Source organism: Struthio camelus, chromosome 3 (genome assembly GCF_040807025.1).
Source record: "Struthio camelus isolate bStrCam1 chromosome 3, bStrCam1.hap1, whole genome shotgun sequence".
Lineage (NCBI taxonomy): Eukaryota > Metazoa > Chordata > Aves > Struthioniformes > Struthionidae > Struthio > Struthio camelus.
In genome coordinates this window covers 4,840,573-4,857,004 of record NC_090944.1, presented here as the reverse complement: position 1 = coordinate 4,857,004, position 16,432 = coordinate 4,840,573, and the positions used below count along the sequence as shown (strand labels likewise).

Genomic DNA, 16,432 nt, shown 5'->3' with positions numbered 1-16,432 from the left:
GGACACAGTACAGTCTACCTAGAAAGGCATGCTCAAAGGAGGCTGCACAACACTGCACGCTTCTCCCACTCATGTGCAATCCCCAGCCCTCACTGCCTCTATCCCGCCAGCTTTCATGGCTGCTGCGCAAGGCAGATGAGAACAGACAGATGACAACAGATAAACCTTTAATGTGGAAGAGGAAAGCAGGAAGGAAGGGCAGTGTCAAAGGGGAAAGTGAACCCTGCTCAGAATGACTGACAGAGAACGAGGAGGCATACAAGGACACCCCCCCAACAGCTCTGCTACTACAGCAAGCCCAGGCAGAAGCTGCTCAGAGTCATTGCCAAGCTCAGCAGCACCTGGCCTCATCTTTCTCATGATACAAAGGCTAGTCTTCCAACAGAAGCCAGACTCTCTATTTTTCCCACCTAATGGAGTCTGCACGAACAGGACAACCACCCCCTCTCCTCTGAATTCACGACCTATGGAGAGCAGGGGAAGCAGGCAGCGCTGGGAACTCAGTGCTATCTGCTGCTACCCTTCTTTACTCCACTGCCCATTTAGTCCATAGGGTGGCCCTTTGCTGAGCCCCTACGCAGAGGCTCCTAACCTTCTCCCTCTGCCCATTCCCATCTCAGTCTTCATGACTGAGCTGGCCAATCATGGCTCCTCAGGGAAACACTCACCAGCCCTGCTTACCAGGGACTGCCAAAGAGCCTGCAGGGTGGACAAGGTCACCCTTGGACAGCAGGTCCCAGCTCACTCATGTTCACAGCCCATAGTACTCTTGGTATGAAATTGGCCTCACCCAGCTTGAGGCATCTGCAATGCCCCATCTGAGCTACTGTCCCCCAGACTCCTTGAGAGAAAAACGCTCTTAGGGCACACTTCATCTCAGGACAGTATCTAAAATAGGTCAGAGAACCGGCCCTGAAAGGCATAGTTTTCTCTACTGCCCATTCTAGAAAACCAGAACACAGACTACACTTTCAGCTTTAGATCACAGACTACACTTTCAGATTACACTTTTTTTTTTTAAAACAGATCACTCTTCAGCTTTACACTGAAGATAAAAGCAGTCAGGTTAGATGGATCCCAAACATCTTGCCTAGTTGACTCTTCCCTGGCAAAACTGGGGCAAAAGGAGGCCTCCATAAAGCCTCCCTCATGGTGACGAGGGAAAACCCTGCAAATGCGATATTAACGTATCTGTGCCTTGGTGTTCTCAATAGACTTTGAGCACACAGCCTTGCAGCTCTATAAACGCATGGGCAAGGGGATGCGACTACTAACTTCTGAAGGCACAAAAATGCCTTCAGTCAATAACACAGATCCTAGTCACTAATCTCATTACTTCCACACAGCCTTCCTTCCAGCAGGGATGAGCTGGAGGCTGCCACAATGCCACACTCGGACTGGGAGTCCCCTGGCATTTGCAGCCTGATACGTCAGCCCAACACAATCCATACCAGGTCTGCATTCACCAAAATTGATCCCGCCTGGAGATATGCAACACAGCACGAGTATCTGATTGAGCAGAAGAGCAATTACGTGCTCGGAATTGGGTGCCCAAGCACCAAAAGGAACTCTGGTCCTACCCTTCCCTGCCCCGTTTCCTCCCTTGCTTGCAAACAGCTCACCCTCAGCAGTCTCCATTCCCTCCTCCTCCTCTGCTTCTGCTGCGGCTGCTTCCTGCTGCCAAAGTTGCTGGGGGAGAAACAAAATGAACAACGAGTGGCCAGTTGCACTGAGCTCTCTGTGCTCATTGAAAGTGCCTAGCTTAGGGGTCGCAGCTCTCCCTTTCTCCTTTGAGCAGGGAGCTAGGATCTAGCCAAACTGGAGAAATCAAAGTTGTTCAACACAGTCTTCAACAGTGACGCTGCTAAATAACTGTGTTCCGAATACAAACGAGACACAAAATAAGTACACCCAAGGAAAAGAAATCCTGCTCAGCTCTGCCGGGTGAAAGCCTGGTTGACAGTCAGGCAAGGCTGGCGAGAAAAGCAGCATGGCCCCAAGCCTTTGGCCACAAGGCTGCCCCGGTCTCTGCAAGAACAGCCTATTGACAGCTAAAGCACTTTTACCTCTCTCTTGCACTTGTTTAAATTGTGTGTCCATCCAGGAAGCTGGACAGAGCCCAGGCAAGTGGGGATGGCTCTAGGGTATCCAAGGAGCAGTTCCCAAGGCCAGGGATGTTGCCAGTGCAAAGAGCCTTTAGTTTTAGGTGGTTCTGTGCAACAGCGGAGGATCAGGCCCCACAAGAGAAAAGAAACACCCTCTCCCTCACTGTACAATTTTTCAGCACTGGTACGCGAGCAGGAATTCTCACAAAGGCAGGGCTCAGCCATGAGCAGGACTGTGTGCGAGGGAGAGTCTCTCGCAGGGGATGGGGCAGGAGGAGCAGGAGGACGTGTCATGTTTGCATGGGATCCTTGTGCACTTGGGCAGTTCGCAGCTGAGACACTGGGAAGACGACTGGGCTGGTACCAGAAAGGGAAACGGAATGAGCACCTGGCTGGCGCAAGCCCATGTGCCCCTTACCAGCTCGGCAATGATCAGGGAGGCAACAGACAGAAACAGCAGCTGATCGCTGCTTTTCTACCACCCCATTTTTCACACTGGGGATGGGGACTTCAATACACATACTTCCCCTCCTTCCTTAGGCCAGTGGTCCCAGCCTTAGTGCTGGGAATGGGCACTGTTTGCATTTCAAAAGCAGTCCACTGCTGTGCTGTCCCAACAGATGTTGGGACTGTGCTGTTCTGCTGGAAATAGCCCAGACCTTGCAGGCAGGGAACATCTTCCTGCACCCCCCTACATGCACCCCTCCACTGCTCTCAATTGAAGCAAAATACTTGGACCACCAGTCCAGCATGCTCTCATCCGGCTCCTCCTCTTCTCCTTCCTCTCCTCCTCCTGCTCCTCCTCCTCCTCCTTTATTCTTCTTTTTCTCCTTCTCTTCCTCAGACTGCAGGAACAAAGGAAGCAAAGACAGAGAAGAAGAGGGATCAGATGGAAGCGAGATGTCTCTCAAAGGGCCAAGGTGATAGGTAAATCCCTTGAGAAGGCAGAACCCTGTATCATTAGCACCTGCCACCTTTCACAACAGGCTCTGAGTAGCAAAGGGAGCTGCCCAAGGCTCCAGAGAGACAGTGTCAGAGTCCTAAACCAGAGATGTCCTGACTTCTCCACCATCCCTTTCACTCATGCATTTCCCAGGCTGAAGCACCTGAAGCTTACATGGTACCAGGCCCCCCTGTCCCAGCAAGGTATCCTGAGCCCGCTCAGTGTGTCACCATTAAGCCTTTGGGAGGTGGTACCACAACCACATAGTTGTGGTGGGAATAATCATCATGCACACTCGCAGGGTGCTGTCTCTCCTGCTCCTCCCAGCCCAACTATGCTCGGAAGCAGATCCGTCACTTACCACCTCCACCTTCACCACTGCATCTGAGTTCTGCCGCCAGGGCTAAAAGGGAACAGGGAGAGGGAACAGCAGGCTAGTGGGCAACTGCACCGCCAAAAGGCAGCAGAGTACAAATGCACACAGACACACACGTGCACAGTGAGCTGCGAGAAGTCACAAACAGCTCCCCACGGTTGCAGGAAGCAAAGGCCTTGAAGGAACAGCCCTGGCTGGGAAGCTCTGCATACAAGGGGGACGTCTGCTGGGACACATCAAACCCATCTCCTCTTGGGAGAGCTCTGCTAACGAAGAACCCCAATCCCAAACAATGAGAGCACGGGCCTGGAAAGATACCTGGGCCTTCAGTATGGATAAAGACTGCTTTGCTCCCTTGGAGCTTCTTTTTGTCTAGCTAAGGAGGTTTGCAAGTGTTTGTGGTACATTTCCCGAAGCCAAGAAGCATGTGCATGCCAGGGCTTTTCACACATGCACACGTGCTCTGGGGGTCCTCCTGAACACAGCTGGGCCAACAGACTCCTTGTGAATGCAAATGCAAGTGACAAGAGTTTTTTGTGCACCTGCTAGGAACTCTAGGTAGAGGTGCATTTGTAAATCCACCAAGGACTTGTGGGTTGTACGGGTGTGTGTGTGTTTATGCACATGTGCACTTGTGCAGAAGTGGCTTTGTATGTGCTGTGGTCTTTCTGTAAATGTGCCCATGAGGGGCCATGGATATGCATGCACATTTGGAGCCCGCAATGTGCCCATAGGCACATGCATGCACACATGCTGCTTGCCTGCAGAGGAGGACATGTCCCTACAAAGGGCTTCCTGTAGAGAGACAGGCATTTCTTTTGGTAGAGAGCGCTCTGGAGTAGACAGCTACAGGAGGGTGCTCCAATTTCCATTCTGGGCAAGAAAACGGTGACAACACGTGAGCAAAGTCTGACTCCTTGGGGACACGTTGCTTGTCCCATGTGTAGACTGCTGATTTTTCAGGGCAGACCCAGTAGGTCTAAAGGGCTCTGCCTGCATCAGGGTGACTCTGTGTGCCTGGATCAGCCCCGTGCCACATGCATCTGAGGTGCATGCATCTTGAGTCTGCACCATTCACAGAACGATGGTTCAGACAGAGCAACACAGGGGCAGGGTTATGCTCATGGGGGCTCATTCCTATTTAACTGTCTTCACAGGAAAACATTACAAATACCTCATTTTCTTAGCCCAGGACAGGCTGTCTTGGGGCAGCAAGCACCAGCTGAGTTCAGCCAGGACAGGACAGGACGTGACTGATTAGTACAACTAACTATGACCCCAAGGCCTTTAATTCCAGGCATCAGTCCAACTACATGCCCAACAGCACAAGGTGGCCTCTGCTTGCGGGGGGATCACCCAGTTATTGACAATGCAGTGAAGACAGACATGCTAAAGTAGTGCTGACACACGGATACTCACAGCTTCCAGCTTCACCATGGTCTCCATCTTCTTGATGGGAACCTCAGGTTCCACCTTGACAACAAGCTCCCCCGTGGGGCAAGAGGGAGGACCTCTGATGGCCATTGCCAGAGAGCCATTGAGCAGTTCAACTGGACAGAGGACAGAGAAAGACAGACAACAAGAGAGATTGGTGCCCCACCAATGACCCACACCAGCCTGTTCCTCTTGGCCCAAGCCTGGTACCTGTCATATTCCAATGGTGGGCCTTCTTCTCTGGTGGGCGACAGATGAACTTTCAGACGGAGCTGACAGCACGGGACCCCACTAGGGTATAACGCCCAAAAGCCCGGCACTCCACCACTCGGATGTGGAGGGGCGGGTGAAGCAGTTCATTCTCTGGGAGGTCCTGGAAGCAAAGGGGTCCTGGTTATCAAGGGCTGCATGTAGGCTACAGCATGTCTATTGTGGTGGTTGCCAGTAGGGACTCAAAGAGAGATCATGTTGGAGGAAGAGGTCTCATGTAACTCCAGCAGAGCTGGGCCTGGGAGCCATCACAGAAAGGGAATCCCCGACTAGGCTGGAGATCACTTCCTCTATTATCGTGGGCAAAAGGAAGCAAGGGGCCAGCAGCCACAATTTGAGCTCCAGTCAAGCCTGGATTTTGGCCAAGGGCTCAGAGGAAAGAGGCAACACTCACCACTCCCAACCGCTTGACTGAAGTGCTGAAGTTGGCGCTTTTCTTGTAGTTCTGGATGAGAACTGACTGGACCCCCTTTCCAGCACACTCAATGTCCACACGGGGCCGCTCCACCTGAGCCACGTTCACTCTCCTCAGGTCTCTGAGTCCCCAGAACAACATCTAGGGCAGCAGGAGGAGGAAAGGCATACAGGTGAGAAGAACTGCCCCCAACTGCTGCCAGACCTCTTTGCTGGAGCCAAAGGAGTTGGCTTTCCTCATCCCCTGGGAGCAAGGATCCCTCATGGCACACAAAATCACCTGGGCAGCAATGGAGCCCTCAAGCTTTTCCTTCTCTATGCGGCTCTGGCATGCAGCATGCTCTCTCACTGACCCCACACAAACCACCCCATGACTCACCTGCAACAGCCTAACATCTCCTTTCCGATGCCCTCAGCACTCCTCTCCTAGCCCTCTTCTGCCCTCAGGCTCCATAGAGCAGGACCACATCAGTTTAGTTTAGCCCATCTGCAGTGGCTCTTCATTCAGCACTGGCAGCATTTTGTCAGAAACAGGGAAATGACTGCCTCCTCCCCTTTCCTTTCTTGGGATAAGAGACCAACACCATGATTAAAAGTCCCCCTGAAACAAGCTTTTTCCACCTCCTGTCCCCCCATGGCCATATTCACACTGCGCACCAGAGGAATAGTATTTCTTTGACCAGATGAAAAAGTCTACAAAACGTGGACGTAGGATCTCTTTAGAGCCCCTGGGGATCCGATCAGCACCATCTCCTCCTAGCAGAGACACCTACAACAGCCGGGTGAGTCATGCACCAAACCTCACTGTCTCTATTGCCCACATCACCATTGTCTACCAAGTCAGCCTAGGGTGAGGAGCCCTGATGGATGTGTCACCATATCTCACTAGAGAGAAGCAGCAGGCATCCTGTCCTTGAGGTCCAAGATAGGTCAAATGAGCTTCAGGCTACCAATCTTGGGTTTTTCCCCTCCCACCGATACTAAGGGAGAGTCAGCGTGACTACTTCAGGTGTAGGTGTACACCCCTAATGTGCATTCCTCTGAATTTCAGACCAAGTGCCCTCTACTGCAGCTCCTAGGCTTGCTATGGTGCCCACAGTTAAGAAAGCAAGCAAGTACTAATCCAGTCATCCTGCTTTTTTTTTTCCTTAGGGCTGCTGCAGCTTAACTCCCTGTGCAGCTAGTACAGGCAGGTCCTTGCAATCCAAACATCTGGCTGTAGGTGCTTAACTTGTCATCAGAACCTCTAAGATCCCTCCTGGCCTTCAAACACCCACTGACAGAGTCTTCTGCCTTACATCACCCTCGCCTAACAGATGGAGCCCTCATAATGGGATCTGGTCGAGGCCATGACAACACAGTACCTTCTGCTGTGTAGCCATCTGGCTGCGCAGCATTCAAGTCTGGCGCCCCAAGACGAACCCCTCTGCTGTCAACGCATTTGCCTCCACTCTGTATTTACTCAGCACCAGACGAATCCCCAATGGCACTGGCAGGATGGGACCCCTGTCAATGCCTGGGGGTCCATCGACACGAGGCAGGTCTGACTTGCCCCCAGCAGACGGATTAAGGTCTGCTTTTTTGAACTGGGGGAACCGGCACACCCTGCTCTCCTGCACTGGGTCTGTAGAGTCTTAGACGATTCAGCAATCCACTGACTGTACACTACAGGCACTTTGGGAAAAGGTGTTCATAGGAGCAGAAGAGGTGGTGCTATGCTTCCACACAGGGCACATTCAACAGCAAAGCAAAATTCCAAGCCCACCCACTAGTGCAGCTGACAGGCTGATATGGACAGGCTTTGGCCAGCTCAAAGCCTGAGCAAAGCCAGCAGGTCTCTACTCCACCACCTTCAACCACTCCAGGCATCTCCTGCTCTGTCTAGTCAATGGAAAGAGAGGGATACCTACACAGAGAGAGATTAGCCCCACCCTGAGCTCCTTGTCAAAGATGCTTAGCATACACCATCTTCCTCTATGAGAACTCACACCCCTTTTACCTGGGACCTTCCCATTGACATCTCTTGAGAGAACCAAGACTCCCAATGACAGCTTCCATAGCCCAGGGATGTTGCAGAGACTTTGTGCTGCTGCAACGCTTTAGTAGGGTTCCCTGCCAGAAAGAAGCTGGCATTCACTGCACACCAGCATAACTCTGCAGGAGCTGCCCTCACACTGAGCTGCGAGTAGCTATACTACACCCTGCTAGCTTTTCTAGGATGCATGAACTAACCACTCTTTGCAGCACCTCAGAAACAGAAGCGTGGATTAAACGCGGTTCTCCCCCACACCCCCTCCCGCTCTCTTCCCTCCCTTGGTCTGGGATGGCTCTGTCCAGCTGCTACCTGCAGTAGCTCAAAGGCAGCCAGCAGGTCGCCTGCTGTGGAGTTGCCCCGGTATATCTGGTAGCACTCCAGCTGCGGAGGGAACCGTGGAGGGCAGTACTGTTCATCTGACATCTTCACCACAGGTTGGGCAAAGGTGCGGCCCATCAAGTCAGCTTTGCCCTGGCCAGGCAAAGACAGCACTCGGGTTTTTAGCACGGGGCTTCTTGTCTGCCTTGAGAGACCAACCAAAGGTCTCCACAGTTAGCCCCACAGCACTCCCCAGTGTGGGCAGAACAGGATCAGTCTGCTGCACGTACGTGACCAAAGCTCAGTGCCACCTTCCACTGGTGCCTTTCCATCCACGAGGCCTTTCCTAATGCACCAACATCTTTAAGGAAGGTGAAGGAGGTGGCCCAGGGTTGGGGCAGCAATGAGGCCAGGACTGAGCACTGCTCTACAGGGAGAGACTACAGTAATATATCCTTGCCTCCAGCCTCACCTGAACTCTTGCTTCTGGCTCCAAACATAAGACACCAACGAGTGCAAGAGATCAATTAGCAGCAGAGGCTCCTAGTTTCTTCTGTGCCCTGGGAAACAGGGAGGAAACATCTTCCACAGGTCAGGAAAAACACTTCTTCTCACATCTGCTGCACCAGCTGCCTTGCCAGGAGTGATCTCAGTACCTGAATCAGAAATGCTTTCCTCTGCTGAGATTCATCTTACCACTGGGTCCTGCTCATAGATCTCAATGACAACTATGGGAGGGTTGTCCCGCATTTCGTGAGCTTCTCCATATAGCTCCACATTGTCAAAGACCAGCAGCTGGTCCCAGCTTAGGCAAAGGCTTTCATTGAGAACCTGGAGGAACAGAAACAGCATTTACCACTACAGCTAGGAGTAGCAGCCAGGGCCTAAGGCTCTGAACAACGGGAGCAGAGAGGATATTGATCTCAGTTTTCCTGCACCAGGACTTTTGCAGCGCTGCGAGCAGCGGGGAGGTTACTTTGAAAATATGAGGGGATTTATCTTGGGTCACATTGCATGTCCACAACATAAAGGCTCCCTTACTTCATGGTAGGCACCCCAGGATCCCTGACTAGGGAGGGGGAGAGAAAGCTATCTCTTTATGGCACCGCTTGTCTCTTCCTAAGGTGTATGGCTAAAATAGATGAGATGTATTTTGTCTTTTAAAGGTCCTTTTCTCCCCACTGCTTATTCAGAGAATTGAGGCAGCCCTGATGCAGATGTGGACACTGTGGCAGTCTGCAGTCTATTGGGTATTAATGCTATTGCCAAGCAGTGCTTTGGATCACAGATATTTACTGGATCATACTGTGAAGGCACCTAGGGCTAAACCCATTAGAGGGTTGATGGCTTATGGGGCAAGAGACAGGAAAGAGCCACATTAGGATCTGAAGCCTGATCCAAAGGAAGGGGGATTACAGGTCTAACTCGCTTGGCAGATCTTGACCCAAGATACTTGCAGCTCCCAGAGTTCACCCCTTGCTCTGATGGTCTAATTTTCTCTGCTTGAGCATCTGCTTCCTTCTGTCAAATCAGGACAAAACAGTACCCTGCAAAGGGGCAGCCACAGGGATGACCCCATTTCCGTGAATGACCCCAGGCCTGGCCTGTCTGAGCCAGGCCACAGGCTGCAACTTCAGTGCTGGCAGCACCCGTAGGCTGGCGCTTGCTCTGCAGGCAAGTGAGCCATAGCGCATCTCCCATGGACTCTTCCAGGAAAAAACAGCAGGCAGGCACAAATTATTCCCAGCTTCCACAAGGTTTGCTAAAGCTCGGCAGCCTTCAGCACAGGAAGAGATGGCACAGAAACACCTCCTGCTTCCTGTAGGGTCCAGTTTCTCTTCACCAGGCAGCTGAAAGCTCAGTCACACAGAAACGGGGTGGCTGTGTGCTTGTGCCCAGGGACATGCAGTGAAAGGGCTGTTGGACTTGCCTGCAGCTGGGGAAGAGACTTCCAGCAGGCAACCTTGCACTCAAAGGAAGCTCGAGATAGATAGTCAGGCCCCAGTGCTATGGCTGCTTTCGCACCCCAGGACCCCACGGTCAACCTGATCCATGATTCTGCAGGAGTCAGGAGACCCAGCCCCATGGCAGGGCAGCAGGATGGACAGATGATACTTGTCCTATCACATTCAACCCCAGGGATTGCCCACTCCTCCAGGTCAGGAAATAGTGTTCACCTCGGTGCATTGGCTCTGGGGGAGGAAGACGACTCGGGCAAAGGGAGCCAAAAGGCCACTACTGTCAGCAGCAAACAAACTCCTGGCCTGGTACATGTGGGCTCGCAGCTCAAACACCTGCTTCTCTGTGACAGAGAGAGGGGGAAGTGAGACAGCTTGGGATGCATCCCTGGAGCTTAGCCATGGAGAGCAAGGTCTCAGAGGCACACTTTTGCTCAGGGCCAACACGGGTGAAGGAAGTCGGCTTAAAGCATGGATCCTGAATGGATATGGACTTCTTCAGGGTCCTGCTCACGATGTGCAGAATGACAGCTGGGAATGGGGTAAGGAGAAGGGCGCAGAAGTCCCCCACCCCAGCTCCCCACGGGAACAGTGGGAGACCTCAGACTGGCACATGTGGAAGTATTTCCCATATTTCCCCCTCAGTTCCTGCAGGTCCTTGGCCCAAGTGGTGTTGAACCAGGCTCCCGCCTGCCTTTTCCATAGCCTGCCCTCTTACTCGTGTAAAGGAGGCTGATGCGTGGAAAGGATGGCAGGTTTGGGCCTCTGGCTGTCATCTTCTCCTCAAAGCCACAGGGCACGCCGCTCAGGAAGTCGTTGCGCTGCTTGTTGAGGCCCAGCCACAAGTAAATCTCCATCTTGGCCTGAACTGTCCAGCCTGCAGGTCCAAAGCCCCTCTTCCCAGGTAGCTGGGCACAAGGGACAAGAGACTTTACAGGGACATAGGAGGGGCCTTAGAGATTGGACAGACCACCTCTTGCAGTGCCCACCACCTTCTGCGGCCTCACCTTGTACCGCTGCTCCTTAAACCCAGGGACCCACCCCTTATCATTCTGGATCACGTCCGCTACTCTTTCTCATGCATCATGTTCTTCCCAGCACACTGGCTTCCTCTTCTCAAGCCACTAGCTCCCCTCCCAGCAAACTCAATAGGACATCTCTCTCCTTCCAGACCTCCATCACCTACCAGACCCATCTGGTACCCAGCTCTCTCATCTCCACCCCCATCCCCCCCATTCTGTCTCTGCTTCACCTCCCTCCTTGTGGTTTCAGCTCCCCCAAGGAAGACGGGCAGGCACCTTGAGGAAGACGGTCTTCACTTCGGCCCAGTCCTTTCCCATCTCCTCATCCACAATGCAGCAGAGAATATCCTTGCAAGGGAGACGCCTGTAAGCAATGCGTTTGTTGTTGCTCATCATCCAGATGAAGATGTCAGCAATGGTGTGCTGGGGCTGTGAACACCAACAAAGAGCCCTGTCAGCATCTTAGCCCTTTCTGACCCCTGAGACACCTGCAAGGTGAAGCCTAGCAGGAAAGAAACTGGGATTTACATTTGTTCTGATAAAATTAAAAAAAGATATTAACTCCAGATTGGAAGGCTGAAGATTTTCCCTTTCTGTTAGTTCAGTGCCCACGAGGACTGTAGGGCAGGTGCCCTGCACTTCCATTCCCTACAATGGAAGCAGTTCCCTCTCTGGACATCTCCTATCATGCCTTAGAGCCTGCTTTATTTTCTGCTGTGGCAAGCCAAAGCAGAGAAAAGAGTTACTTTATAATGGGCTATTTCACCAAGCCTAGGAGCCTCGCCCATATTGGCAAATGAGAACAGCAAGTGCCAAAACTACAACTTCCACGTGGACCAATAACCCCAAATGGCTGCAGCCATACAGACCCAGGTAGAAACTGCACAAATTTCAGAGGAACTGCAATTTTCTGCAGGAAGGAACAAGAGATTTTGCAGATATAGCATCTTTTTGGAAATTTTGTGAGCAGCTCTAACATATTCGGCTATTAACCGTCACCCATGAGGTGGAGTGAAGCAAGAGTACACCGCAGCGATAACAATTAGATGGCTTCATCTGAAAGCTCTCCAAAGAGCTACCTACTTAACATTTTTCTCTACTTAGCAAAAATCAGAGATGGCTGCAGGCTGCTCACTTCAATATTGGGTGGACATTTGCCACCTTCTGGGGGCTGCTCCCCTGGGGAATTGCACGGCCTTGTCACGGCTCAAGGCAGGCAAAACCATCCTCTAGCTCAACTGCAAGAGGACCCAGTTCTGTTACTGTCTGGGAAGGGCTCTTCAACTTATATTAATGCTCATCCTTTCCAATCCAGGAGCGTATAGGCAAACCTGGGAGGCACGGGGCAGTTTATAGACTGACTACGCAAAGTTGCCAGATGGTGAAAAGTATACTGGTGACCTGTTTCAGGCCAGGGCCCTGCCTCAGGCCCTGGACCAGGCTGGGAAACGCCCCCACCTCAAGGGGTCCCATCCAACCGGCTCCAGGGATGCCCTGTCCAGGGCTAAGCCTGGCCTCACCTGCAGATGGGTTAGGGCTGGGCATTTTGGCTTGGGCTCACGGTGCACCAGGATGGACAGCCAGGGCTCAGTTCCCACCACAGACTGGTTAATTAGCACACGAGATATAACTGGTGTAGTCAGTGGAGGGAAGTGGTCATGCTGCCTTGGCTGAGCACTTCTATTGGGTCGTCTGAAGAGAGGTCTAAGCACCTGTCTTGACACAGGAGGAACATACAGGTCCTTTAGAAAAGGAGCAGAGCCCAACAAAGGTCTTTTCGTCTTGGACTGGCTCCTTGCAGAAGACCTGTCTCACCAGGGAACTCTCCTGCACGCAGGATTTGCCCATAAGCTGACCCAGCTAACAGGCACTCTCCCTGTGGAGGGCAACTCACCTCATCAGCTAACAACCAGAGTTTCTGGAGGAAGTTTTGCACCAGCTTCACCTTGTCTTTCATGGTGGTGTTCTTCACCTGCGAGCGCAGAGTCGTGGCTTGCTGACCCATGTTTTCCTGTGATTAAAAGGGAGCCCAGGACACATTGTGAATGAGAGCACAATGGAGCACAGAGAAGGCAAAAGCAGCAGACAGGTCTCCCTGCGTTTAGGAAGGCGTGGTGAGGACACAAATGCCTTAGTCCTGCCATGTGCATCCAGATAATGGTACTTCTGGCGCCCCTTTGTTAACTTCAGCAGGATATAGGAAGGGTCCACAGCACAGAGGTTTCTGCCCCAGCAGGACCTGCCATGGGACAGAGAGGTGTCAGTTGTGCTTATGGCATTTTGCAGTGGCTTCAAGCCTTGTCTTAAGCATGGTCTCTCCCCTTTCCCTGACTCCACTACAAATCAGCATCTGGCAGTTCAGAAGAGGGGACATAGAGGCTTCCACAGGTCACATTCATCACTCTGTTGTATGCAGCTGGCTAATGAAGCTTCATTGCGTCAGCTGGATAAACCACTTGGTCTTTGCACAGCTCCTTTCCAATACGTTGGCCTACCAGCTCCAAATACCCAGGCTAGAGCTAGCCCTGCAGCATCTATACTCGGCAGAGTCCCCCACATTCCTGCTTTCCCCTCTCCTGAACTCTTTGACAATAAAGCGACTCCTTTTCTGCACTCCGGGATTTCTTCCCAATGAAAAGCAGAGCGTGATGGAGGGGACGTAGTGGTGTGGACCCAAGGGTCATGTGGGACCTGTGCAAGACAGGAAGTGCTCTTGGGTCCCCCTCTTTAGCAATAAACCTCAAACCACCAATCCACAGAGACTGGAAGTCAAGACCCCTAAGGACCAAGGTTCCCCACCGCATTGATGGGGACCAGCCCCATTCCCGAATCTTCCTCCCCAGCTGAATCACACTTACCAGCTCCCTCATGCAGGACTCGAGTCTTTCTCGATCCAGCCTCGTGCGGGAAGAGTGGTGCCGGTCCTTGTCAGCTAAGGTCACAAAGCACCTGATGGAAAAGCTCGTCAGCATGAATCCTGCGAGAGCCTGCTGGCTCTCTGCAAGCAGCCTTGCCAGGCTGGATCTCTGCTAGCAGTAGGGCACTTGCCTACACAGAAGCGCCCTTGTTCTTTAAGTGTGCGCTGCAATCGCAGCCAAGTGGCCTATTTACACCCAGCACTCAATGACGTGCATGAGGAGAAGGTACCGCTCAGGCACTAGTCTGTGGAGGCCACAAGACTGAGTCTGTGTGGCTTTCATCACTGGCTGGGGGTCTTTGGAGTTCAGAGGCGAGTACCACCTTGCCCATGCTCCAAGGCAGAAGGCAATCAATATGGTGGTGTGCTAAGCCAAGAAAAAGATTGCCTGTCATCTCGGAGCATAACGCAAGGGGAGCTCATGCTCTCAGTCCCATGATCTTGCCCATATCCCGGCTGAGAGCACAGGTCCGTGGTGGGCAGCTTTTGCTAGTCTTTTACTCACAAGCACCCACTGCTCAGCTCCTCCAGGACCCCTCGGAGCCAGCGCTCCAGCTGTGGCTTCTCTGTCTTGATCGTTTCCTGCACATCACTGAGGCCTTCCTCCTGGAATGGCAATGGGGGGGAAGCAGTGAAGGGGGCAGTGGAGCAGAGCCCCACAGCAGGCTGAGGTTTAGCACCACAGCCACTCCATGAAGAGCAGCCCTGGCACTGCCAATAGCACACACCTGCTTCTTCCCCAGGCTTTCCTGCCACAGAGCTCAGCTCTGGCACATGTTTGGCTGGGGGAGGCTGGCTTCAGTTGATGTGAATTTCACCTCTCTCCACCTGCAGGCATCACAAAGGCTCCTCAGCAATCAGTTCAGGCTACAAAGGAGGCTCTGCCACAAGAGTGGCTCACTCCAGGAGTCCAGGCAGGTAAAGTCTCCCACCTTCCTTCAGCCTTCCGGGGGACACTCTGGGTCTGACCCACACCAAAATTCATTCAACTTAACTTTGGTTAACTTTCCCCTAATTTGCCACAGAGGTAGAGCGTTAAAGGTGTGGATAGCTAGGAGCGCTGCACACACAACTGGCTGCGTAGATGAGAAAGGCCCTCTGTAGGGTAGGCTGAGAGGTCAACTCAACCTTTATAAGACAACAGGCAATCGACAAGAGTGCTCAGCACTGTAGGCAATAGCGGTGGGTGTTCAGCTCTTCTTAGCTGTAATACCCAAGATGGGGTCTCTACAAGCACTTAGCTAAGCTCCCTTCACAGGGCACAGAGAGCTAGTGGCGGCTGCTGCTGCTCCGAGGGCTGGTTGGCTGAATGACTCTCCAGGTTCCTGGGACTGCACTGACTCCATCTCTGCTGACTCTCGGGGGAGCTCAGATACCTGGCACACATGCCAACACCTTCGGACAAGGAACTAAGTCACATCTCTCCCCACGAGCTTTTAGGTCTGCTGCTCCCATCAGCCTATAGACCATTCAGAAACCAGATGCTAATTCCCTCTCCTGCAAGGCAAGGGAGCACACTGCCTCTCTGTTTCCCAGATGCTGGCAGGAGACAGACCCCTCCTACCTCACTACAACACTGCAATGTCCCTTCCCTCACTTTCCCCTTGCCACGCCCAGCAAGGCCGCCCTCTGGTGGCCAGGAGGGCACACTTACCTGTCTGTGACCAGGGGTTTCATGGGTTGAGATGAGCAAAGGGAGACCAGCTCTCCATCCTCATCACTGTCTTCCTCACTTGAGTTCTGCAGCAGCTCAGACTCTGCTTCGTCCCCATCCCCTCCATCTTTCTTCCTCCGCAAGGTAGGCTTGGCCATGCCATCTACAGGAACCAGATTGTTACCTCAGGAAAGAAGTCACAGGGCTATAACTCACACTGGGGTTAAACAGCCTCAGTCACCTGCCTTTAATTCAGGCTGGGGAGCAACTTCCTCTGCAGGAACCATGGGGGACAGTGGAGTTCAGCTTTCTGAAACCCTGACCAGGGATTACAAACTAACAACAGAAATCTGTCCTCTACTCATGCCCCCTTCCAAGCCATTAGAAACATACATCCTTCCTTTGGTGGTTAACCTCTGGAAACGCAAAGCCAGGTGCTCTCAACTGAGAGATGGAGCAGATCCACTGCTGACAGGAGATCACGCAGCAAAGAGCTCATCTGGGGACACGCATGGCTTGTGCCAATGAAGTAGCCATCACCTTCTTCCTAAACTGAGAGCCTCGGATGCTCTGTCAAATGTTAGCATGGAAAGAGGGGGTAAACAGCCTGCTTTTGGCCTTGGCTCCTGCAGTCTCTGCCGGGCATGTTTCAAAACCAACCTCCTCAGAAAACCACCAACCTGTTGTGACCTCAGAGTTGATGGGTTTGTCACCAATCTTCCTGTCCATCACGGTAGCTTCCAGGAAGGCTCCAAAGAGGAAGAACTCCTCCATTTTCCCAGGACAGTTCTGCAGGAAAAAAAACAGGCAAGTAGGATACAAGGTTAAGGTCAGCTGGATGGACCCTTAGGAGAACAAGCCACAGGGCAGGGGGTCCCAGAAGGCCACATTCAGCACCTTGAACATCTACACGGGCTCTATGAAGGGGACGTGCCACTGTCTAGGTTTTCATGGAGACTATGAGGGTTTTCTCTCCCTCTGCTCAA

General features: G+C 52.5%; 1 protein-coding gene across 1 annotated transcript in view; it reads right to left on the bottom strand.

Annotated features, from left to right (window-relative positions):
• LOC138066515 (otoferlin-like) overlaps positions 1 to 16,432 on the bottom strand; it is a 150,785-nt gene that overhangs the window by 15,338 nt on the left and 119,015 nt on the right. Inside the window, 18 exon segments of the mRNA XM_068936382.1 lie at positions 1,623 to 1,689; positions 2,807 to 2,950; positions 3,410 to 3,439; positions 4,844 to 4,974; positions 5,069 to 5,231; positions 5,523 to 5,684; positions 6,988 to 7,100; positions 7,874 to 8,048; positions 8,592 to 8,726; positions 10,073 to 10,197; positions 10,572 to 10,761; positions 11,152 to 11,304; positions 12,770 to 12,886; positions 13,734 to 13,824; positions 14,298 to 14,392; positions 14,788 to 14,803; positions 15,447 to 15,630; positions 16,127 to 16,235. Coding sequence (XP_068792483.1) covers positions 1,623 to 1,689; positions 2,807 to 2,950; positions 3,410 to 3,439; positions 4,844 to 4,974; positions 5,069 to 5,231; positions 5,523 to 5,684; positions 6,988 to 7,100; positions 7,874 to 8,048; positions 8,592 to 8,726; positions 10,073 to 10,197; positions 10,572 to 10,761; positions 11,152 to 11,304; positions 12,770 to 12,886; positions 13,734 to 13,824; positions 14,298 to 14,392; positions 14,788 to 14,803; positions 15,447 to 15,630; positions 16,127 to 16,235 — 2,200 coding nt within the window.